Here is a 25,673-nt window from a genome sequence, read left to right as displayed (position 1 = left end):
AAGATGCTGGAAGAAACGGGTACAAAAGTATCTATAGCCACAGTAAAACGAGTCCTATATCGACATAACCTGAAAGGCCGCTCAGCAAGGAAGAAGCCACTGTTCCAAAACCGCCATAAAAAAAGCCAGACTACGGTTTGAAACTGCACATCGGGACAAAGATGGTACTTTTTGGAGAAATGTCCTCTGGTCTGATGAGAAAAAAATAGAACCGTTTGACCATAATGACCATCGTTATGTTTGGAGGGTAAAGGGGGGGGGTCTTGCAAGCCAAAGAACACCATCCCAACTGTGAAGCACGGGGGTGGCAGCACATTGTTGTGGGGGTGCTTTGCGGCAGGAGGGACTGGTGCACTTCACAAAATAGATGGCATCATGAGGTAGGAAAATTGCGTGGATATATTGAAGCAACATCTCAAGACATCAGTCAGGAAGTTAAAGCTTGGTCTTCAAAATGGACAATGACCCCAAGCATACTTCCAAAGTTGTGGCAAAATGGCTTAAGGACAACAAAGTCAAGGTATTGGAGTGGCCATCACAAAGCCCTGACCTCAATCCTATAGAACATTTGTGGGCAGAACTGAAAAAGTGTGTGCGAGCAAAGAGGCCTACAAACCTGACTCAGTTATCCAGCTCTGTCAGGAGGAATGGGCCAAAATTAACCCAACTTATTGTGGGAAGCTTGTGGAAGGCTACCCGAAGCGTTTGACCCAAGTTAAGCAATTTAAAGGCAACGCCAGCAAATACTAATTGAGTGTATGCAAACTTCTGACCCACCGGGTATATGATGAAAGAAATAAAAGCTGAAATCATTCTCTCTGCTATTATTCTGATATTTCACATTCTTGAAATAAAGTGGTGATCCTAACTGACCTAATATATATATATATGTATGTATGTATGTATGTATGTATGTATGTATGTATGTATGTATGTATGTATGTATATGTATGTATGTGTATATATATATATATATATATATGTGTGTATATATATATATGTATATATATATATATATATATATATATATATATATATGTATATATTACGTGTATGTAGGTATACATTATTTATGCTAATGTTTATCTGATCGCCTCCAGCTTGCATTTCCATGCACTTAAATAACACTGGAAGTCATTTACAGATTCATGTCACCCATCTTAACTCTGACGCACATGGCCCAGCTCAAGTCAAGGATCTTTCTTCCTCAGTGTCTTCTGAGAGACATAATCCCTCATCAAGAAAATGTACATGGAGAGAGATAGTCAAAGCCCAGATAATGTCAAAGACGTCAAGAAACAAAGCATTTCTCAACGAAATGCGAAGATGCGTCTGAAGGGTGTCTGATATATTCACGACACCAAGAGACAAAAAAAATACTATTTACGCACTATTCACATATTCATATTCTTATATCCAGCACAGTTAAATGAGATTTTTAGAAAGAGGAGGTGCTGTGATACAATATTATTTTTAATCTGTTTTTTCAAGCTAAACTTACATTTTGCACGAGTAACCTCTGGTGGCAGAGCATCCCACGATGACACGGCTCTATACATAACTGATCAACGCATTAAATCTGTTTTTGGTTTGGGAACCATGAAGAAACCTGTAGTGTCGTGTCTGGTTGAGTACAGTATGTATGTTTGTTTACCAAAAGAATAGGAGTGAATCAAATCAAACTTAATTTGATTAAAGTACATTTAAAGTTGGATTTGATTTAGTCCTATAACTTATTCTTTAACTTAGATTTTTGTTTTGTTTTGAGATAGAGACGTGAATCCAACATGACAATTATTCATTTGTAGACCAACTGGAATTAAAGCCAGACCAAGTCAGTGCACAGATGGAACTATCCAAACAGAAGATACATCTCCTTCAAATGTTGATATTTGGTTGCGTTGACAACCAAACAATTCAATATCACTTTTGAAGTCAAATAAATAGCCTGTTAACTTGACGACAGTTAACAAATGACATGTTGGATTCACGTCTCCAACTCAACCAAAAATGAAAGTTGAAAAATGGGTTTAAGCCAAAGGCTCAAATGGAACTTTTCCAGTAGTACTGTAGATACTGCTCTTTTAAACGTAGATATTTTGTTGCATTGTCAACCAAACACAATTCAATATTACTTTTACAGTAAATAGCCTAAAGTTAAGGCTATCTTACAAACTAATGTAACGTTCAACCTCAAAAGTAGTTACACATCCATGGCCACATTTTGAGGTTACTGTAACCACACTTGTCGTCACATGTAATCATCAAGTGTGCATGTTCAAGATGGCATAAATCGGTTGTCGCAGGTTTGTGAGATCTTCACAATCACTGTAATAATCTGTGCAGAATCTGCAATCCAGGTCATTTGGTTGTGCTATTAGATGAAGCACAGTGATTACACATTAATATGTGGTATAAATAAACATAATATCTGACATTGTATTCCTATTTGAACCTTGCCATGCTTTTAAAATGATTGAAAGCACTGTGATAAACATTGGGTGAATTATTCTTATTATTGGAATTTGGTTGTGCTTTTAGATGGTTGAAATCATAGTAATATGATATTGGAAATTCAACTAACTTTTGGCTGTCTTTGAGTGGGTTAACAGGTTGTAATCTCATTGATCAATGTCAAACAGATATTAGCCAATTATCCACGTTGATATGAGTGGGTATATTCTGACTCCGCTCGCATGGCGTCTCTGTAACCTGGACTCAGGGGTAGATGTAACAACCTCCTGTAACATTGTGTCTTATGGAACCATACCAAACATAACATATCATACTCATTTGAGTGTCCTGGATTCACACAAAAAAAATCACAAAAATTGTGGCGTCTGGTTTGCTTATTATAAAGAGTTTTTAAATTATTTATACTTTTGATATTTTAAGGATATTTTAGCAATTCCGTTTACTGTTGATACTTAAGTATATTTAAAACCAAATACTTTTAGACTTACTCGAGTAGTATTTCACTGGGTGACTTTTACTTGAGTCATTTTCTATTAAGGTACCTTTATTTTGACTAACTTTACCTTTTCCACCACTGCTGTTGGGTGCCAGTCTTCTTCTCCTCACCGCTTCCCTCCCTCAGACTGCTGTTTGGTGCCAGTCTTCTTCTCCTCACCGCTTCCCTCCCTCAGACTGCTGTTGGGTGCCAGTCTTCTTCTCCTCACCGCTTCCCTCCCTCAGACTGCTGTTGGGTGCCAGTCTTCTTCTCCTTACCGATTCCCTCCCTCAGACTGCTGTTGGGTGCCAGTCTTCTTCTCCTCACCGCTTCCCTCCCTCAGACTGCTGTTTGGTGCCAGTCTTCTTCTCCTCACCGCTTCCCTCCCTCAGACTGCTGTTTGGTGCCAGTCTTCTTCTCCTCACCGCTTCCCTCCCTCAGACTGCTGTTTGGTGCCAGTCTTCTTCTCCTCACCGCTTCCCTCCCTCAGACTGCTGTTTGGTGCCAGTCTTCTTCTCCTCACCGCTTCCCTCCCTCAGACTGCTGTTTGGTGCCAGTCTTCTTCTCCTCACCGCTTCCCTCCCTCAGACTGCTGTTGGGTGCCAGTCTTCTTCTCCTTACCGCTTCCCTCCCTCAGACTGCTGTTTGGTGCCAGTCTTCTTCTCCTTACCGCTTCCCTCCCTCAGACTGCTGTTGGGTGCCAGTCTTCTTCTCCTTACCGCTTCCCTCCCTCAGACTGCTGTTTGGTGCCAGTCTTCTTCTCCTTACCGCTTCCCTCCCTCAGACTGCTGTTTGGTGCCAGTCTTCTTCTCCTTACCGCTTCCCTCCCTCAGACTGCTGTTTGGTGCCAGTCTTCTTCTCCTTACCGCTTCCCTCCCTCAGACTGCTGTTTGGTGCCAGTCTTCTTCTCCTCACCGCTTCCCTCCCTCAGACTGCTGTTTGGTGCCAGTCTTCTTCTCCTTACCGCTTCCCTCCCTCAGACTGCTGTTTGGTGCCAGTCTTCTTCTCCTTACCGCTTCCCTCCCTCAGACTGCTGTTTGGTGCCAGTCTTCTTCTCCTCACCGCTTCCCTCCCTCAGACTGCTGTTTGGTGCCAGTCTTCTTCTCCTCACCGCTTCCCTCCCTCAGACTGCTGTTTGGTGCCAGTCTTCTTCTCCTTACCGCTTCCCTCCCTCAGACTGCAGTTTGGTGCCAGTCTTCTTCTCCTCACCGCTTCCCTCCCTCAGACTGCTGTTTGGTGCCAGTCTTCTTCTCCTCACCGCTTCCCTCCCTCAGACTGCTGTTTGGTGCCAGTCTCCTTCTCCTTACCGCTTCCCTCCCTCAGACTGCTGTTTGGTGCCAGTCTTCTTCTCCTTACCGCTTCCCTCCCTCAGACTGCTGTTCTGTTGCTTCCATCCTCTCCTCTCTCCCCAGGGTGGTCTGCTGAAAGGGCCATAAACATGCCTTATCAGTAGCTGTTCCATTGGCCTCTGCAATGACACGGTGACTCTCTCTCTCTCTCTCTCTCTCCAACTTCAATATGCATTTAATTGCATGATAACAAGGTCAATGTTGACAAAGCAAAGTGATACATAACAATTAGGAAAGTAACAGCAACAATTCAATAAGAATTGAAAAAAAAATTATATATATATACAGTGCCTTGCGAAATTATTCGGCCCCCTTGAACTTTGCAACCTTTTGCCACATTTCAGGCTTCAAACATAAAGATATAAAACTGTATTTTTTTGTGAAGAATCAACAACAAGTGGGACACAATCATGAAGTGGAACGACATTTATTGGATATTTCAAACTTTTTGAATAAATCAAAAACTGAAAAATTGGGCGTGCAAAATTATTCAGCCCCCTTAAGTTAATACTTTGTAGCGCCACCTTTTGCTGCGATTACAGCTGTAAGTCGCTTGGGGTATGTCTCTATCAGTTTTGCACATCGAGAGACTGAAATTTTTTCCCATTCCTCCTTGCAAAACAGCTCGAGCTCAGTGAGGTTGGATGGAGAGCATTTGTGAACAGCAGTTTTCAGTTCTTTCCACAGATTCTCGATTGGATTCAGGTCTGGACTTTGACTTGCCCTTTCTAACACCTGGATATGTTTATTTTTGAACCATTCCATTGTAGATTTTGTTTTATGTTTTGGATCATTGTCTTGTTGGAAGACAAATCTCCGTCCCAGTCTCAGGTCTTTTGCAGACTCCATCAGGTTTTCTTCCAGAATGGTCCTGTATTTGGCTCCATCCATCTTCCCATCAATTTGAACCATCTTCCCTGTCCCTGCTGAAGAAAAGCAGGCCCAAACCATGATGCTGCCACCACCATGTTTGACAGTGGGGATGGTGTGTTCAGCTGTGTTGCTTTTACGCCAAACATAACGTTTTGCATTGTTGCCAAAAAGTTCAATTTTGGTTTCATCTGACCAGAGCACCTTCTTCCACATGTTTGGTGTGTCTCCCAGGTGGCTTGTGGCAAACTTTAAACAACACTTTTTATGGATATCTTTAAGAAATGGCTTTCTTCTTGCCACTCTTCCATAAAGGCCAGATTTGTGCAATATACGGACTGATTTTTGTCCTATGGACAGAGTCTCCCACCTCAGCTGTAGATCTCTGCAGTTCATCCAGAGTGATCATGGGCCTCTTGGCTGCATCTCTGATCAGTCTTCTCCTTGTATGAGCTGAAAGTTTAGAGGGACGGCCAGGTCTTGGTAGATTTGCAGTGGTCTGATACTCCTTCCATTTCAATATTATCGCTTGCACAGTGCTCCTTGGGATGTTTAAAGCTTGGGAAATCTTTTTGTATCCAAATCCGGCTTTAAACTTCTTCACAACAGTATCTCGGACCTGCCTGGTGTGTTCCTTGTTCTTCATGATGCTCTCTGCGCTTTTAACGGACCTCTGAGACTATCACAGTGCAGGTGCATTTATACGGAGACTTGATTACACACAGGTGGATTGTATTTATCATCATTAGTCATTTAGGTCAACATTGGATCATTCAGAGATCCTCACTGAACTTCTGGAGAAAGTTTGCTGCACTGAAAGTAAAGGGGCTGAATAATTTTGCACGCCCAATTTTTCAGTTTTTGATTTGTTAAAAAAGTTTGAAATATCCAATAAATGTCGTTCCACTTCATGATTGTGTCCCACTTGTTGTTGATTCTTCACAAAAAAAATACAGTTTTATATCTTTATGTTTGAAGCCTGAAATGTGGCAAAAGGTCGCAAAGTTCAAGGGGGCCGAATACTTTCTCAAGGCACTGTATATCCAATACAAAAAATGTAATAATGGTGAACGTTCAGAAATCTAATTCAGTACATGGATAATTTGTTTTGTTTGAAGTACTTTCTTCCCTTAGCTTGTGGCAAGCTGTGACATATTGTGCTGCACACTAATACACATCAGACCTTTCCCCCAAAAGTATAGAGTATAAGTGTCTCTTTGTTTGATCGTTCTGTGAATGGGAACATTTACATTTTTCATTTGGGGAAGAAGGAATCTCGAACCAATATGTATGGGCCAAAAGATTAGAAAGTGTACTTCAATTTCTATTTCTCCCGACCCACTGTAATGGCATAGTCGCTCTGGCCAGCCATGTTTTTGTTGTGGCGTCCTGTTTCAATTGCCAGGCTACGATTACTAATTATGTATTTAGTTAAAGATTAAATCTGCATTAGGTGGAAACAGCGCAGCGTCCACCCCACCACCGTTGTTATTGTTTTTGTTGCCAAGCTGAAGAGACGTCGTGCAGCATAGTCAAAACAACTGCAGTACATATTGTGCTCTTGCAATGATGTCGGGGGGGGGGGGGGGGGGGGGGACTGCAATAGTCAATGTATGTGTTCTTATTATTCACCTCCAGCTGTCTCAATTCTGCTCTTGGGGCCTCTCTCTCTCTCTCTCTGGAGTCTTAAGCTGCTCAGTGTTGACGCAATTAGGATTCTCCCTCAGGAGATTTCACCGCAATCCTAAAAATATAGAAACATGAATCCTGTCATCAGACTCTGGTTTACAAACAGAGATATAACATGTACATCTCTCCATATCCCTCTCTCTCTCCCACTCTCTCCCTCTATCTCTCTCTACCTCTCTGTCTCTCTCTCTCGCTCTCTCTCTCTACCTCTCTGTCTCTACCTCTGTCTCTCTGTCTCTGTCTCTCTCTCTCTCTCTCTCTCTCTCTCTCTCTGTCTCTCCCTCTGTCTCTCTCCCTCTGTCTCTCTCTCTGTCTCTCTGTCTGTCTCTCTCTCTTTTACACTGTAACTTCCTCTTTCTGCTTAAATTCATTGCAGACAGCCCCCCCCACACCCTTCTCCTAACCTCCAAGTGATGGGTTATTCCATTTTAATAGTATTAGATGCTGTGTAACAACTTAAAATGTTTAAGCTCTAAAAACGCCTACTTAATCTTTCTGTGATCCCTGGTTTTTGGATTTAGGCTGAGTAGTCAGGTCTTACACAAACACACCATTGAACCTCATTGGCTAATTTTCTACTGCTCTGCAAATCCGCTCTCAGATTCACAGACGGCTCCGAAGTCACCAGTTGTCATTGAAAAGCGTGACATTTGGGTAACTCTTGTTTGCGTTTTCTGTGTAAATATGCAACAAAAAAAAAATGACTAGCCAGCCCAGAGTGGGATCATTTCTAGCCACAGAAAGACGGAGACATGAGATGAGCCAAGACTCCCAGGCACCATGGCGACAGCGTGGATTTGGAGAGTGTAAGGTAGACTGTTAGAGAAAGAGAGACCCCATAATGATTGTCTACGGTCATTGGGTTAGGTACCTGTGAAAGAGAGACCCCATAATGATTGTCTACGGTCATTGGGTTAGGTACCTGTGAAAGAGGGACCCCATAATGATTGTCTATGGTCATTGGGTTAGGTACCTGTGCTGGAAGCGGAGAGGAGCAGAAGTAGTAGGCCAGTGTGGTGGGGGCTAATGATCTCCCCTGTGTGAAAGAGGAGAAACCTTCTCTGCTGTAGAGCTCATCTGAGGCCAAGCCCTCCATCGCACTATCATCAATCATACACTTAGCTAAACGTCTCAGAACAGGCCCCGAGCACTTGCCTTGCCTTAGCCAGGCTGCAAATGCTTCTCATTGGAAAACCACTTGTGTGTGTGTCTGTTTCCGTGTCTGTACAATTGTGCAATGCATACGGTACCTTTTTTCAGCCTATGAAAAAAGTTCCGACTTGTTATACAGTATTAGTATTTCAGTATTAGTAGTATTTCAGTATTTCAGTGTCCATATAAAGTAACATGGCTAGATGAAAGCTACAAGGCCTGTGAGGTCTTCGTCAGCCATTAAAGAGCTATGATAGGCAGCAGCTTTGTGCTCAGCAGCCACCTCAGTGTGTGTCCACAGGTTCTGTCTAACCCAGTGTGGTTGTGAAGTGAACACACAGGGCTGTGGACCAGGTTCTGTCTAACCCTTAAGTGTGGGTCTGTAGATTTTGTCTACCCCAGTGTGGTTCTGCAGTGTGGTTCTGTAGGGAACACACAGCTCTGTGGACCTCCTGGCCGTCTCCGTCTGGGAACCATGTGTGGCGGTCGGTTTGGTCCTCCTGTAAAACGATGCACTGAGAAGTGTGACTGCCCCAAATCCGTTTGGGAGGAAGCGCGGCCGCCTGTCTGTAACACACACCGTCCGTGACACCAACAAGCTCAAGCTAGGATTCGCTTGATGTGTGTGTGTGTGTGTCAAATCAAAGTTGATTCACATGACAGAATACAACGGGTGTAAGCCATACAGTGAAATGCTTATATTCAAGTTCTTACTTACACACACACACACACACACACACACACACACACACACACACACACACACACACACACACACTAGAGCTTGTATGTGTACTGTGTCAGACAGAATTTGCCTGTTTACGGTCAGAAAGCCAAGAGATTTAGGTGCTGGCAAAGGCTATCCGCTGATCACATCTGACTCTGGCCCGTGTTTGTTGGTTTGGAAAACCAATATCCCCCAACAAATTTCTGGATGTTTGTGTGCCTGTCAGACATACCCTGCTCCCTCTCCTGCTGCCATCATCACGCCAGTTTGCGGAACACAGGCTGACAGACTTTTACAGAAGAGCTAACTCCTCTCTTATGGAGCGCGCTCCTTCTCCTCCCCAGAGAAGTTCACGGGACAGGCCTCGTCCAAACCGAACAGCAAGTGATTTGCCTCTGCCACCACACTCGACCAAACCTCTTGAATGCTCTCGCGAAACAAAAAGGAGATGATTTGTAGATGATGATTCCTGAGTCCTGATGATTCCGTGGCAAATCCGGAATGGGGCCGATGATTAACAGGCAAACTCCGGCCCGGGCAATATCACGGAAAAGCCAGATAAATGTGAGCCGCCAAGTGCTTTCCCAGGGCAGATGGAGAGCACTAATTGGCTGCTGGCCTGTCAGAGTGATTATGCTCGCCCCACGCGGCAGCCTGTTGCGACTGCGAGAGCCATGGCCTAATCTTCATTTAATTAGCCCGCACGGCACGGCCGACACGGTAGCCACTAAGTGGGGCCTTCAGAAGTGCCGCACCCTGACGCTTCCATGCCTCGCCCTCTCCTCGCGGCCACAGGGGCAGCTCTGTCCCCCTCTGACATCTACCATTCGCCGTTGTTCTCCAGAGCTGGTGACACGGTGACATGCATTAACTATGTAATGTATCTGAAATGATTCATTAAGGTTATTCATTAAGATGTGACGAGTCAGGATATTCAGGGAACAGGTAGCTCTCGGTGATAATGAGGCCGTCGTTGAGCGCTGTGTGATATTCATTTCACCTCTGAGCTTGAGATTTGAGATATATTGGAATGGCGAGGTAGAGAGGTTAGAGAGTGTTTACTGCCGTGTTTCTGAGACTCAGATAGAGGATCACGGGTCAGAAGGAAAGACATCAACCTGCCATTGGATTGGCCTGCAGCCCTGGGCCAATGGCAGTTATAGCCAAACGCTGAGGTCGCACTCACAAATTAACACACAAGTTCTGCTTTCAGTCATCCTCAGTCCCCACCAGTCGCTGCCGTAGATCATTCCTTTTCCTATAAGCACTTATTATATTATTTTTTGCGTCTCCTAACCGGATGGGAATTGATTATCCAAGCGCACAGCCAATCAACACTTGATTTATACTGACGGTTCCCTGACCAAACTTTGGGTTTATTTTTCTGCCTCTCGAGCGTTTTTCGCGGTGTTAAATCTTCCACAGGAGGAGAAAGTCATTACCAGTAGTCTCCGGTCCTTCTCTGCCGTGGTTGCATTCCTCAAAGGAGGCTTCGGAGGAGGGAGTCTCTGATTAACTCCCCACAAAGTGCCCTGCTCCCTGACCAAAATAAATATGGCCGCTGTCATTTTGTCAGCAACTGTCTTCGGAGAGCAATATTTGAAACACCCCATGATCCTTGCTGGCTTTTATATGGAGAATCCATCGTCATACCACAGGCATGAGCCATAAACATGTGGAGGCCTTTCAAAGACCAGGGGGGTGGAGGAGGAGGGGGTGCATTAGTGCTCACTGGGGCTCCATACTCCACGTTATTGTCATCTGGTCGGTTCCAAGCAGGAAGAACGGGGGGGGGGGGGGGGCTTTTTTTCTCCCACTCATTGGCCCAACAAACTAGTCGTTTTACCGAACGGACTCGCTAGGCGCATGTAGTCACATTACAGCATGGAAATCCCAGGCATTTCTCTCGTTCATTTTAACGGCGATGACCATATGAATTATTGCTTTGGTTTTCTGACGTGAGGCGAGGACGTTTAGGGGGCGCGTTACGACGAAATCTGACACGTTGAATGATGAAACATCCACAGAACAACGCACTATGAATGGGTTTAAGCCAGATGATTTGTGTGTCACGGAGTAGCCCGTCCAGGTGCCTGACTGCTTGTCTGTTTTGGACCGTGTGTATGTAAGCGAGTATGCGTGTCTGTCCATGGCAGTGTGCGTAGAGCGAAATAGCACGGATCAGGAAAGCCTCCCTGTCTGAGGTTCTGGCTGGGAGGAAATGAGGCGGCACATGCCTAAACAGCGACAGCCCCATCAAAAACAGAACGTACACAAACAAACAAAGTGGCAGCACACTGGAAGGGGGAGCAGAGCAGAAGGAAAACGTTTCAAGTCCCCATCAGCATGTTTCACAAGTGGGAGACACGTACTGTCACAGTGTGATGTTGTCCATGACATCGTTAGGGCTGTAAAAGCCAGGTTCTCTGCTGAGGGTTCATTGGAAGTTTTAGGGCGTTGATGTTTTGTCAGTGGTTTCTGCATCTAGAGATGAGGTCGGAGGCAGTCTTCGGTGCTTCAACAGACTCGCATTGAGGGGATGTGTTCAAATGTAAGTAACCTTCTCCATGGCCCCTGTGAGGGATCTAAAGCCCCCAGTGTGGCCCCTGCTCGGGATGCATCTCTATCTGCCAGACCTCCAGCTCTCTGACTGTGGCCCGCACACGCTTCCATCACCACATACAGACCACACATAGCATACCAACACACACACACGTATTAGCACACACACGTACACACACACGTGCAAACACACACACACAAACACACACACTTGCCGACGTACACAGACACAATCAGACAAACAGACCTCAAGCAGAAAAGGACATAGTGTAGCTTATGTTTATCTACTCTACTCTACTCTTGTCTTCTCTTTCTCTCTCTCTCTTACACTCAAACATACACACATTTCAGACATGCAAGCAGTATATGACAAAGACAGTCGGAATGACAGATAATGTACAGTGCACACAACACAGGAGAACATTTTAGTGTGGTGGTAGTTGTGCACATTTTCTAGGGGAACATTGGCATGCCCGCGTCCGCCCCCTTGAGTGTGCTGGCTGTAAGGAGAAGGGAAGGGGGCCGGCTGGGAACATCTGGTGCACAGTTGCACCGGCTCAGCCACCAGAAGCCCCTCTACCTCCCCCTCCCACTCTCTCCCCTCTTTCTCTCTCTCTCTCTTACTCCCCTCTCTAGCTCTCTCTCCCCCTCCCACTCTCTCCCCTCTCTCTCTCTCTCTCTCTCTCTCTCTCTCTCTCTCTCACTCCCCCCCTCTATCTCTCTCTTCCCCCCTCCCCTCTTTCTCTCTCTCTCACTCTCTCACTCCCCCTCTATCTCTCTCTTCCCCCCTCTCCCTCTCCATCCACCTCTGGCGGGCCTGGTCTTCATAGAGACATCACAGCTTTTAATTAGAGCCTGATGATTCACAGAGAGAGGCTGCGGCTTTTGACCCACTCATGTCCAGGAGCTTGGACCCAGGGAACAGACACACAGACACAACAAAGCAACAAGTACAGGCCTACCAGCTGCTGCTGTGTGTGTGTGTGTGTGTGTGTGTGTGTGTGTGTGTGTGTGTGTGTGTGTGTGCGCGCGCGCGTGCGAGCGAGCGAGCATACGTGCGTGTGTGCGTCGGTGTTTGTGAACACAGACAAATACAGGGAAGGAGAAGCAGAGCACTTAAGTCGAGGCCCGCTCATAAAGGTTGTACTCAGCTCAGCACACGAAGGCAATGCTCCATGGGCTCTGAGGAGACGGCAACCGTTTGGGCTGTCTGTAACTGTACTACGTGTTTTATTACACGGCTGAGGTGAGGGGATGGCTGTCGTTTACAGGCTCCTAACCAATTGTGCTATTTTGTGTGTCATTTTGTACAAAATGTTTCAGCCTCGTTATTGTTATGTCATTTAGTTACTTTTTTCAACTTTAGTTTATTTAGTAAATATTTTCTTAACTCTTGTTTTCTTAAAACTGGATCGCTGGTTAAGGGCTTGTAAGTAAGCATTTCACCGTAGTACCTGTTGTATTCGGCGCATGTGACAAATAACATTTGATTTGATTTGAAATGTGATTGTGTATATACACAAGGGAAAACCTGAGAAACCATAGATCCTCCCATGGCTCATCCGACCTCTCAGACCTCTATGTGAATTACTCAAAAGGGAGTTTGACCAATCCCAGGTGCCCTATCGTTGATGTTTTAAATCCCCTGTAAAGTGCACCTAGTTTGCTTCGTTGGTGGCAGGCTTTGGGATTATAACCCCACCCCAATAGGCCTCGAGGCTGGGTATTGCCGTTGAATGGAATCACTCGATGAGCATCATACCGTCATACCTCTCTGGGAGGATGTTGTTGCCTGAAATACACAACCCTCTCTCTCATTCTCAGTGAGACCCTGAAACGGACGTCGAAATGGACATGGCGCTGTAATCAAAGGAGGCTAAAGAACAAACCCATCAAATGTTTTCCACATGTCAAGATGTCAGGATAGCCCCTGTTTGTGTTTGACCGAGTGGAGGGGTAATTGGGAGTATTATTGACAGACAGCGAGACGGCTGGTGCCTGGGTAGGAGAGGAGAGGAGGCTACACCAGCGGCCTATAGCTGGACCATACGGGATCTGTGAGATCTGTCAGCTTCACTCAGCTGTCTGCTCGACTGGCGCGTGACAGGCTTTTGATAGAGCTCAGGCCTTAGTGAGGATCAGGGACTACTGAGAGCGGACTGCTCTGGGTCTCTAACGAAAACACACACACACACACAACAGGAGCTCTGCTAGGACATCAAACAGACTGAGACTTCAAGGCTCAAATTAGGCTTTGTCTAGTCGAAATTAACTATTTTTACAAAATGGTTTGTAGTGTTTTCACTCACTTTGTGAGTGCAAGGAGATGGGGTGAAAAGCGTCCAGAGTTACCCAAACAATCCAAGAAGATAAAAACACAAAAACAAGGTTATATCCTTGAGTCCTTTGTCATCCGCTAGAGCACGGGGATTGTGCCACCATTTCCACAGGTTCAGCGTCTAAGCCGTCTGATTTAGCATGGCTCCCTCTTCGTTAGGGCCTAGTTCCTCTTCGGAGAAATTAGGTATAAAGCAGTGAATCATGCTGGACAATTTCCTCCTAGATCCCCCCAAGCCCCCCAGGCCAAGGGGGGATGTTGTTGTGTGTGTGTGTGTATGGTAGGTGGGGGGAGTAGACCAGAGGGGCTGTTGCAGGCCAGGGAGAGGAGAGCACACACACATGCCCCAGACAGCCGACAGCCTGTGTGACAGACTCTGAGTCGCCCCTTATGCCCCCTTGGTGTCCTCACAAGGCAGACACGATGTTCTTTATGGATGTATGATGCACTGTTGACACAGCCTTGATATTTCAGTGAATGTGAGCCCCTCTGTCTGGAAGAGAACACACTCCATCGTGTGTGGGTGCGTGCGTGCGTGCGTGCTTGTGTGTGTCTGCACTATAATACATACGTACTCAGCAGGGCTCATGATGGTGTAAGTACAGTATATCTGACACCATTTATTTGCGTGTGCGTGTAAGGAAGGGTCTTCCAGATGGCACCGTGAGCGTTAGCAGAAGAACCCTCCGCCTTGTGGCCCCACAAAAAGGGTCCAGAGATTCAGAGAACATCCCACCACCCAGACCACGTATTGCCTGCCCTCTCTCCCTGTTCTGCTGCCCACTTTGGGCCCCTGACCCCCGACCCAGGCCCACTCAACACCCCCAGCAGGCAACAGGAAATGAATCTTCACCACCTTGAAATGAAAAACAAATGTTCCATCCAATGTTTAATCCTTGGTGTGAGGAGGTCACCTCCTTGGCAGGACTACGCACGTTTTGCCATCTCGGTGCTAGCGAGCATGCTTTTCAAAGTATACAGTTAAGACTGGGTAGGTCAGGGTGCTCTGGAGTGTGAGTTCCTCATTCTCTTTAGTTGGTTTTAAAAGGCAACAGCAGAGTGTGTAAAAGTGCACTGCCAAGTCCTGTTTTTATGAGCTTTTACTGTTTAATGGCATGGCGTAAGATAATGAATCGCAGAGGCAATCATTGTACTTCTACTCCAAACAAAGGGAGAGTCAAGAATGCGACCAAGTCAGCGCCATGTTTCCCTGTTTTAAAATGGTTCGTTTCGTTAGGGAATTACCCCGCGTCTATCAATTGCCATGTAACGGTGCGATGGAACGAAGATCAATGATTCTGTTTCTACGGCATGCGGTAAATATTTACATAAAATAGATTCAATTAAATGAATGAGTGAGATCAAATCATTTATTGTGACCTGGAAATGGAAGACGCCCCACAATGACAGCATGAGAATGAGAGCCCCACCCTCTCCTCTGCTATGTGACTGAAGTGGAACATAATTGACATCTCCCCTATTATTCCAGCCACGATGATAAATGTGTAATATTCTACCCATAGTCCCCTTGATCTTTTAATTGGACCCCTGGCCCACTTTTACACCACCCCCTGGTTTGCTACAGCTATCCACAGCTCGCTGACACTCACACACACACATACCTACACACACCCGCTCGCAACCAGCACACACACTAGCTGAGCCACACACACACTGAAGCACGCGAACACATCCGCACGCGTGCATGCAAGCAAGCATGTCCACAGACACACACACACATAACGACAGAGCTATTTTGCCCGTCAGAAATGAAACGCAACATTTATCCATTCATTATAGTTAACTAAAGCTAATTATTCCTCCTTGTCAGCAGCTCCGTGTATTTAGGCCCAGATGTGTGTGTGTGTCAGTCGGGGGGAGCGATAGCAGACTGCAGATGAATTTGAGTTTCAGGCGTATCAGACACGGTGGCCTAGTCATCATGCCTGCACTCTGCGTGGCCCTCTGCCGTTGCCGTGGTGACACCATCCGTAAAGTAGAGCCAGAGGCGGTGAGAAAGCACCGATTTTAACCCGGAGAGGGGTACCGTTCAGGGGAGCAGAGTTGTGAGTGACTCTGCAGAGGTTTCAGTTTTGTTTTCCACAATTGGGGCCTGGTCTGCTGGCTTGCCTATGTTAAGGTTGTTAGCGGTGTGATGTTAGCGGTTAGCCAAATATTGACCAAATATTTACAGGTAGCTCTCTCATTAGCAAAGTCTAAGCATACAGACTCAGTGTTGACAGATCAGAAACGGACCGAGCGTCGACTGAAAGTTGAATGTGGTTTCATCGTCAGACAGTGTCCTTCCCTCAATGCTGGACCATTCCTCGATACCGGACCAGTCCTCGATACCGGACCAGTCCTCGATAACGGACCAGTCCTCGATACCGGACCAGTCCTCGATACCGGACCAGTCCTCGATAACGGACCAGTCCTCGAAACCGGACCAGTCCTCGATACCGGACCAGTCCTCGAAACCGGACCAGTCCTCGATAACGGACCAGTCCTGGATACCGGACCAGTCCTGGATACCGTTCCAGGGGAACGTTCCATTGTCTTTGTCACAGTCACTCAGCAGCTCCAAGGAGAAGAACCCCAACTCCATATTACCCACCGGGCAGATTAATCACGGTGTCAGTCATGCATTATTTGCCGGGGCTTCTCCCTGCTAAAGACGTTAATCTCCGAGTTGGGTTTTCGATTTGACTTATTCTCAGCAAAAAAAGAGCTTCAAAGGCAGGACCGGTGGACTAACCTGCTGCTTAATCTCCCGACAGAGCCTCCGTCGCATAGATGAGAAAATAATGACCCACCTAATCCCAACATTAGCTTTTTAAATCGGAATGCAGATGTTTTAAATCATTCCTGCTAAGCAGGATGGGTGATTGTAAGCAGAGCACTGGGGGAAAGAGAATGAGAAAAGAGAAGAGAGAGAGAGAGAAGAGAAAGTACGATTCAGAGTAATCTTGTTAGGCTAAATGATGCTGTGCAGAGAGGCTCTTGTCATCCTGTTGGCAAGACGGACTTTCTCATAAAATATTGTCCTCTCTGGACAAAGAGGGTGTGGTTTTTTGCCGGCATATCTCTGTGTATCTTTCCCTGTTCTCAACTATTTCCCCTTTTTTCCCCTTCCAATTTCCCTCCATCTCTGTCTCTCTCTCTCCCCTCTCTCGCCCTCTTTCCTACCTTTCTCTCTCTCATACACTGTCACTCAAAAGCCCCCCCCCCCCCCCTACATTTCTTCCTTTTCTTCATCCTCATCCTCCCCCCCTCTTCCCTAGTACTCACTCTCTAAACTCTCTGTCACTTTTAGATCATATCTTTTCATGTGAACATCTGTAGACCTTGGCTCACCATATGTCCTTACCATTTTACACACACACACACACACACACACACACACACACACACACACACACACACACACACACACACACACTGTCCATGCAGTGTATCTTATTCCAGACAGTAGAGCTCATCGGTGTGAGTGAGAGGAGCTGGCTACCGATACGTTCCCCTTCACGGCATTATAAATGTATGTGTGAGGAGGCCTTTAATGGCTGCTAATCCAATTTCTGCCACTGAAATCAAATCTCGCTGGCGCCAGTAGTCCCCTCCTTCCCTCACAAATAATGGCTTTCGCTTTGGCATGTTTATGAAGAAGATGAGCCGCCCCAAAAATTCTAGCTTTTACCGTACTAAATCCAACAGAATCTCCTTCGGAATTGTTTTGACACTCAACCCCCCTTCTCTTAAGAAACATATTAATTGATGGTCTCAGGATGATTGCGGCGTTTACTGGCGGGATGAGGTAACAAACAGGAGAGGAGAGGGTTTACTTCAGAGGAGGAACCCATTTACCGTTTGTCTTAATGCCTTCTCAAGGTTGGTCCCATCGATTTCCTCCAACCGCAAGCGGAGCAGATAAGGTTAGGCCTTTGATTGGTGCATTGCCTGCTGGAGCCCGAGCACTGGGTGGATGAAGTCACTTGGCCGTGCCGTCAGTCAGTACACACACACACACACGGTGGTCATGGCCTCAGTGATTATAGATTTGCATGCAGGTACACACTCCCACAGTGGCAGCCACCAGGTCCGTATCAAAGTAATCATCCCTTTCCTTTTCTGTCTCTATCGAGGTCTGTTTTTGTCAATGTCCTCATTGAACTGAGCCCATTCTTTGGCAGCGTGAAGAACACAACATTGACCTAATGATGCAACAACAAAAAATACGTACTTTTTTTTACATAATTCAAAATACATAATTGGTTCTCCAAAACAAAGTTATTGGATTTGGAGATAGATGAAGGGAGTTTTGGCTCCGTCTTTCTCCCCTGTATAAAATGTTATTGTGATTAAATTAGATAAGTTGAATGGACCGCAACTCAGTGCCATATCTCCTGAGAGGTAGCATAGTGTTATTACTATACAGCAAGCCTACAGAACAGCATTCCTGTTGGGATATCTGGCTATGTCTCAATTACACACACACACACACACACACACACACACACACACACACACACACACACACACACACACACACACACACACAGAGAGAGAGAGAACTTTACCAGAACCAGACCTGGCTCATGCAGTGAGACCAAGATTGAGCTTACTCACACACAGGTACAAATACTAATGTACACACACACACCACGTATATAATACACACACACAGTGATAATGGTGGGGTCATCCTCTGCTACCACAACAGCTTCTGCTTTTCATTCAAAACTACAAAACATTTAGATTTGCTTATAAATGTTTTGTTTGTTTGTTCAATTTACTCTGACTACGAACCTGTCCACATGCAAAGCTTTAGTTGGCAGATTGTATCTACAAAAAACAAACAAACATTATGCAATTAACGATTGTGGCCAAAACTGGAAAGAAAATGGGGGGAAAAAATTGTACAAGTATTTAATGAATCGAAAGCCATTCTTCAATTTTGGCAGCAAGTTTAAATTCTGGGTCAGTGTGGGGTAAAACAAAAATAGCAAAAATGATTTGAAGATTTATTTTCCTTCCAAGGCAAATTATCTGTACTCGCTCTAAGATTTATGAATTTGTTCCTTGTTTGGAAAGTAATCGAGTTGACTTCTTAATCATTTATTTCCTGGTAAATTAAACTTCTTTTTTTTCCTGATGGAAACTCTAGCTTGCATAATCATCTTAAGTGATTACATTGGTTGTAAAGATGACATCATAAAAGCGTTGTGTATTCACTCTGTGATACGCCCTGGTAAATGCTAAAAGTGAAAGAGACAGACCCTGAGATGATGTGCCATCTCACGAGCCTTATATCAGATGCACAGGAGGGCGGAAGATCTAAGTTCTCTTGGTATTGGTTGCCCTCTAGCTGTCAGCCTAGAGAACTCTTGTCTGGTTATGAAATATAACCCAGCGTGGTCCATGCTTTCATGGACACGGTGGTCAAACAGACACAGAAGAGTTCATCAGCTCACTTGGACAGCTCTGATGACATTCCCGGACGTTTGGTTTTTACACTTCACATTGTCCTGGAATAAATGAGATATTTTGAGATATGAGAAACGTAATAATGACGCGAGGCAAACAGACCTCGGACCTGGGACAAATACTTAACATGTCAAGGTAATATGTATTTTTTTTTTTTTAAATGTATCCATTGGTTACGTTGGACTGGGGGGAAAACCAAATGAAGCACGGCTCAACCTTTTGAAAGGGTTTGACAAAGTGTGTATATTTTGACCCAGGTCTGGAGGCAGCGTTGACTTACTTACACAACTTACTTACTTACATCTTATGAGATGAGCAGTACTGTGACATGGGATCACGGTCTATGCAATGCCATGGAGATGTGTAAAACGCCTTGTTTTTCCATGAACATGCTGTAGTCCTGTTTGTGTGTGGTGTAAGACACGTGTTATGCAGTTCACAAACATCTTAAAGCCGTGTGGATTATATCCTTTCTGTGTTCCCGACTATCCAGGAAATCTATACTGTTAAGCGTGAGCTCTCACGCATTTATTTGCGCTACACACAAACAGCCTAATGGCTCCAAGAAATGCCCCACGTGGGCCTGCTGTATTTTTAATACAGCAAGGTGTGCTTTATAGCCACCAAAATGTAATTCGTCTTGAGTTGATCGTAATTGAAGGCTGTGGTCCGGAATTGACTTGAGCGTTATGCCTGCACTAGCAGTCATAACCATACAGTAGCTTACCCAAAGAATCGAAAGCGACATTTACTAAACGAGCATAGCAACTTTGCTGTTAATGTTTTTCAGTTGGAGGTCACGGAAAGTTCAGAGCAAGATGTTTGTTTTCCTCACAAGATGTTATTTTAAAGCCTTTATGCTCTGTAGAGGGGATTTTTTTAAGATATTGCGTACAGGCAACATTATTGTTTGCCCTCGGAATTTATTTTTATTTTATTTTTTATTTCACCTTTATTTAACCAGGTAGGCAAGTTGAGAACAAGTTCTCATTTACAATTGTGACCTGGCCAAGATAAAGCAAAGCAGTTCGACAGATACAACGACACAGAGTTACACATGGAGTAAAACAAACATACAGTCAATAATACAATATAAACAAGTCTATATACAATGTGAGCAAATGAGATGAGAAGGGAGGTAAAGGCAAAAAAGGCCATGGTGGCAAGGTAAATACAATATAGCAAGTAAAACACTGGAATGGTAGTTTTGCAATGGAAGAATGTGCAAAGTAGAAATAAAAATAATGGGGTGCAAAGGAGCAAAATAAATTAATTAATTAAATACAGTTGGGAAAGAGGTAGTTGTTTGGGCTAAATTATAGGTGGGCTATGTACAGGTGCAGTAATCTGTGAGCTGCTCTGACAGTTGGTGCTTAAAGCTAGTGAGGGAGATAAGTGTTTCCAGTTTCAGAGATTTTTGTAGTTCGTTCCAGTCATTGGCAGCAGAGAACTGGAAAGAGAGGCGGCCAAAGAAATAAATGGTTTTGGGGGTGACTAGAGAGATATACCTGCTGGAGAGTGTGCTACAGGTGGGAGATGCTATGGTGACCAGCGAGCTAAGATAAGGGGGGACTTTACCTAGCAGGGTCTTGTAGATGACATGGAGCCAGTGGGTTTGGCGACGAGTATGAAGCGAGGGCCAGCCAACGAGAGCGTACAGGTCGCAATGGTGGGTAGTATATGGGGCTTTGGTGACAAAACGGATTGCACTGTGATAGACTGCATCCAATTTGTTGAGTAGGGTATTGGAGGCTATTTTGTAAATGACATTGCCAAAGTCGAGGATTGGTAGGATGGTCAGTTTTACAAGGGTATGTTTGGCAGCATGAGTGAAGGATGCTTTGTTGCGAAATAGGAAGCCAATTCTAGATTTAACTTTGGATTGGAGATGTTTGATATGGGTCTGGAAGGAGAGTTTACAATCTAACCAGACACCTAAGTATTTGTAGTTGTCCACATATTCTAAGTCAGAGCCGTCCAGAGTAGTGATGTTGGACAGGCGGGTAGGTGCAGGTAGCGATCGGTTGAAGAGCATGCATTTAGTTTTACTTGTATTTAAGAGCAATTGGAGGCCACGGAAGGAGAGTTGTATGGCATTGAAGCTTGCCTGGAGGGTTGTTAACACAGTGTCCAAAGAAGGGCCGGAAGTATACAGAATGGTGTCGTCTGCGTAGAGGTGGATCAGAGACTCACCAGCAGCAAGAGCGACCTCATTGATGTATACAGAGAAGAGAGTCAGTCCAAGAATTGAACCCTGTGGCACCCCCATAGAGACTGCCAGAGGTCCGGACAACAGACCCTCCGATTTGACACACTGAACTCTATCAGAGAAGTAGTTGGTGAACCAGGCGAGGCAATCATTTGAGAAACCAATGGCCGATGTGACCAACAATAGCTAGCTAGATTGAATTAATTGCAGGAAATGGCTGTGAAATGTGGACGTGACATTGTTTGACATTTGTGCAACTGTAAAATTACTCTCGTTAACAGAGCGAAAACAGATATTTTTTTCAAATTTTATACGTCCCCATTTCTTGGAAATAATATTTTCAAATATATTTTACAGTGTATATTGAGATGTTCAATTGAACCAGACTTTTTTGGGGCGGCTTGAAATGGCCGGCGTTTGGCCAGGCCATATGAGAAGGTAATTAGAGGTAATTCTGCCACATATGACACACTTTAGCCTTATTTCCCTGAGTGAAATGGCATGAGCAAGTGCAATAATAGGACACGGAGCCAAGTTTTGCAAATCTACCATTGAGACATCCATTTATGTAGCATTTTTCAGTATTTTCCTTCCTCGGCGAACCATAGCATGCCTTGTTTTGTGCTGTGCCAAATCAGGATCCAGATAGCATCTCATCATCCAAGCCTGACTCTAGTTTACCCCCCCCCCCCCCCTCCCCTATCAGATTGTATTTTTCCTCAGATCACTTACCCACTCAAAACCAGCAGAGCTATGCCACTGGGCAGAGGGGTTGGCAGGAGGATTGTTCCCCCCCCACCACCACCCAAAGCCAACCTTTATCCAGCCCCATCACTTCTCCCCCTCTTTACTTCTCTCTCTCCGTCTTTCTCACACACTTACACTCACTCACACACACACACACCTCGTTATATCATTTGTGTCCTTTGGCAGACAAACTGTTGCCTTTTGGTGCAGTCGCCTCTGTCATAGCAAACCATGGGTACCGAGGTATCACCGCACACGGTTCCAATAGCACAGATTGCCAACATGCTTTGCCCCACACCAATGACACCTGGGATACATTAAGTTACATTAACCCGGGGCTTGCGAACGAGGACCTTTCCAGTTCGGAAAGAGTGTTATGCAATTTCCCCAGTTTCTCTCCCCCCTGTGTACCCTAGCAGAGTGAGTGGAAGTGATGGGGAGAGAGAGAGAGAGAGAGAGAGAGAGAGAGAGAGAGAGAGAGCGATGGGTCTGAAAAAAGGCAGAATCCTCCTGCCAGTCCCTCTGCCCAGTGGCATAGCTCTGCTGGTTGTGAGTGGGTAAGGAGGGAACCAAGATATATGGTATATACACTACCATTCAAAAGTTTGGGGTCACTTAGAAATGTCCTTGTTTTTGAAAGAAAAGCAACTTTTTTTTTGTCCATTTAAAATAACATCAAATTGATTAGAAATACAGTGTAGACATTGTTAATGTTGTAAATGACTATTGTAGCTGGAAACGGCTGATTTTTATTGGAATATCTTCATAGGCGTACAGAGGCCGATTATCAGCTGAAAACTGTTGTCTGATTAAAGAAGCAATAAAACTGGCCTGATTTAGACTAGTTGAGTATCTGTGCATTTGTGTGTTCGATTACAGGCTCAAAATGGCCAGAAACAAAGTACTTTCTTCTGAAACTCGTCAGTCTATTCTTGTTCTGAGAAATGAACAGAGTTCCTCTGTCCAGTGTCTGTGTTCTTTTCCCCATCTCAATATTTTCTATTGGCCAGTTTGAGAAATTGCTTTTTCTTTGCTCCTCTGCCTCGAAGGCCAGCATCCCGAAGTCGCCTCTTCACTGTTGACGTTGAGACTGGTGTTTTACAGGTACTATTTAATGAAGCTGCCAGTTGAGGACTTGTGAGGCGTCTGTTTCTCAAACTAGACACTCTAATGAACTTGTCCTCTTGCTCAGTTGTGCACCGGGGCCTCCCACTCCTCTTTCTATTCTGGTTAGAGCCAGTTTGCATTGTACAAGATTTTCAGTTTCTTGGCAATTTCTCGCATGGAATAGTCTTCATTTCTCAGAACAAGAATAGACTGACGAGTTTCAGAAGAAAGGGCTTTGTTTCTGGCCATTTTGAGCCTGTAATCAAACCCACAAATGCTGATGTTCCAGACACTCAACTAGTCTAAAGCAGGCCAGTTTTATTGCTTCTTTAATCAGACAACAGTTTTCAGCTGTGCTAATATAATTGCAAAAGGGTTTTGTAATGATCAATTAGCTTTTTAAAATTATCAACTGGATTAGCTTACACAACGTGCCATTGGAACACAGGAGTGATGGTTGCTGATAATGGGACTCTGTACGCCTATGTAGATATTCCATAAAATTCTGCTGTTTCCAGCTACATTAGTAATTTACAACATTAACAATGTCTACACTGTATTTCTGATCAATTTGATGTTATTTTAACGGACAAAAAAAAATGCTTTTCTTTCAAAAACAAGGACCCCTAACTTTTGAACGGTAGTGTAAATACATTAGCAGGTTTTAGAGACACCAAAGGGACGTGTTCCCTTTTTACATGGATGCAATGCTTTTCTAATAGGCTCTCTTTTCCTTCTTGTCTTTCTGTTTCAGGAGAATCAGGGAAGCACCGACCCAAAGAACCAAAGAAGAAGTCCAACAAGCAGAGGCTCCGGTTCCAGGCCCAGAACCAGCACAGTGACCACCTGGCCTCCATGAGCTCCAGCCAGTAGAGGACTGGAACCCCCCCCCCCCTCCCCTTGGAACCTAAACAACACAAAGCTGCTAGCTGCTGCTCCACAAATCCCCCCCCCCCCCCCCCGTCAACCCACCCCCCTACCCCAGCACACAGTCACACTACACCCTATTAATGACCCTACACATGTCTATGGTTGTAGTAAAGTACACACATGCCCTCTGTCCCTGTCTCTCTCTGCCTTCTGCTGCTTCCCTCGTACCGTAGAGTACCGCATCGTAGTGTACCGCTGGCAGATCAGCCAATCAGCTTCCCCCTTTGAGCCCACTGTGACATCATAGAACTCATAGAAACATTTGTTCCCTTTGCTCACCCGTCATGTACGTCAGGTTAGAACAAACCAAACGAGGGGCGACCGACACACACAGACTGACGGACTGAGGACGCGAAGGAGCAGAAGGAGAATGAGGAATGAGATGGATGTTGATAATAGTGATGACGGTCCAGCTAAGGGGGCAATGGAAGACGTCGAGACGACGATTCCGACGGAGAGAGGAAGAGCGTGCAAAGAGATGGAATGAGAGGATGATCGGGAGATTTGGCAGAAGCAACGAGGGTGACGGCTCTAAGTGACATCTTTAAATCATTTAGACTTTTCTGTATTTATTTCAAAGCCAACTCTTATTTTCCCCCCATTGGAGGCGGTGTGTTCCATGTACTGCCTGTTTGTTCACTATGTACATTTTTTGAGAGTCATGTTAAGAAATACCGTGCATAGTTGCAATGTATTTTATTCTCAGCACAAAATGTTTACGTCCAGAACCGCTTCAGCTCTCTAACTGTATGGTGTGGATAAATAAATGTAGTTGTTTGACTTAGCATGGCAAAAAAAAAACTCATGTGTACATAGTTGATGAGTTTATCCAATTATAAAACCTATTACTGTGTTTTCGGTATTGACTCTCCTTCAGCGTTCTAAATGTTTTAGTGAAAAGGTTGTAATATCAAGCCACAGTTTCAAAAAGATTGAAAACAAAGTAATAAACATAGCCAACACACAGCTATCACATTTATATGGTATATATTTGATTTATTTATTGATTCTATTTTGTACGTTTGTGTTCGGTGACAATTTTGTCTCATACTGTTACTACTCTGTGCTGAAATATGATTTGAATCCCACAATACAGATATCTTTAAAATCTTGTTTGTGTCTGGTCATGCGAAACAGTTTGAGTGTTGCATCGCGTTCATTTGGTCTCATCTACCGATTTCAATGTTTCAAAAACGGCAAAATAAAATGCGGACTTCGTTTGACATTCTTTTAGGTTTGATATTCAGGATTCAACAAATATATGGTCATAGGACGACGTGTGCATTTGTTTTATTAAAATACATTTCATCTGACTGTCGTTGTAGCTTTTCAGTATTATTGTTCATGAATAGCTAAGAGCGCTAGCTTTAGCTTGCCCCTCCCGCGTTAGTGTACGATAGTGTCATTTTGTAAAACATTTGTGATACCACTCATGCACTGTGCGCTGCAATGACACAAGCTGCCTTCGAGCCAGGGAGATTCGATATGGTCAATTGACCATGACGTCACTGTGAACGGCCTGTAAGTCATCTTGACTTGACGTGACCTCACGGAGGGTGCAA

The 25,673-nt window shown here is 44.8% G+C and overlaps 1 protein-coding gene across 1 annotated transcript in view; it reads left to right on the top strand.

The window, feature by feature from the left end:
- LOC110518696 (R-spondin-2) overlaps positions 1-25,222 on the top strand; it is an 82,988-nt gene extending 57,766 nt beyond the window's left edge. Inside the window, exon 6 of the mRNA XM_021596144.3 lies at positions 23,936-25,222. Within this exon, the coding sequence (XP_021451819.2) occupies positions 23,936-24,054 (119 nt within the window). The 3' untranslated portion in view covers positions 24,055-25,222. The remainder of the gene's footprint in view (positions 1-23,935) is intronic.
- The last annotated feature ends 451 nt before the right edge of the window (positions 25,223-25,673 follow it).

Source organism: Oncorhynchus mykiss, chromosome 3 (genome assembly GCF_057628025.1).
Source record: "Oncorhynchus mykiss isolate SJ-2025 chromosome 3, ASM5762802v1, whole genome shotgun sequence".
NCBI classification, from domain to species: domain Eukaryota; kingdom Metazoa; phylum Chordata; class Actinopteri; order Salmoniformes; family Salmonidae; genus Oncorhynchus; species Oncorhynchus mykiss.
The sequence above is the reverse complement of the archived record's forward strand: the minus strand, read 5'-3'. Positions and strand labels throughout refer to the sequence as shown.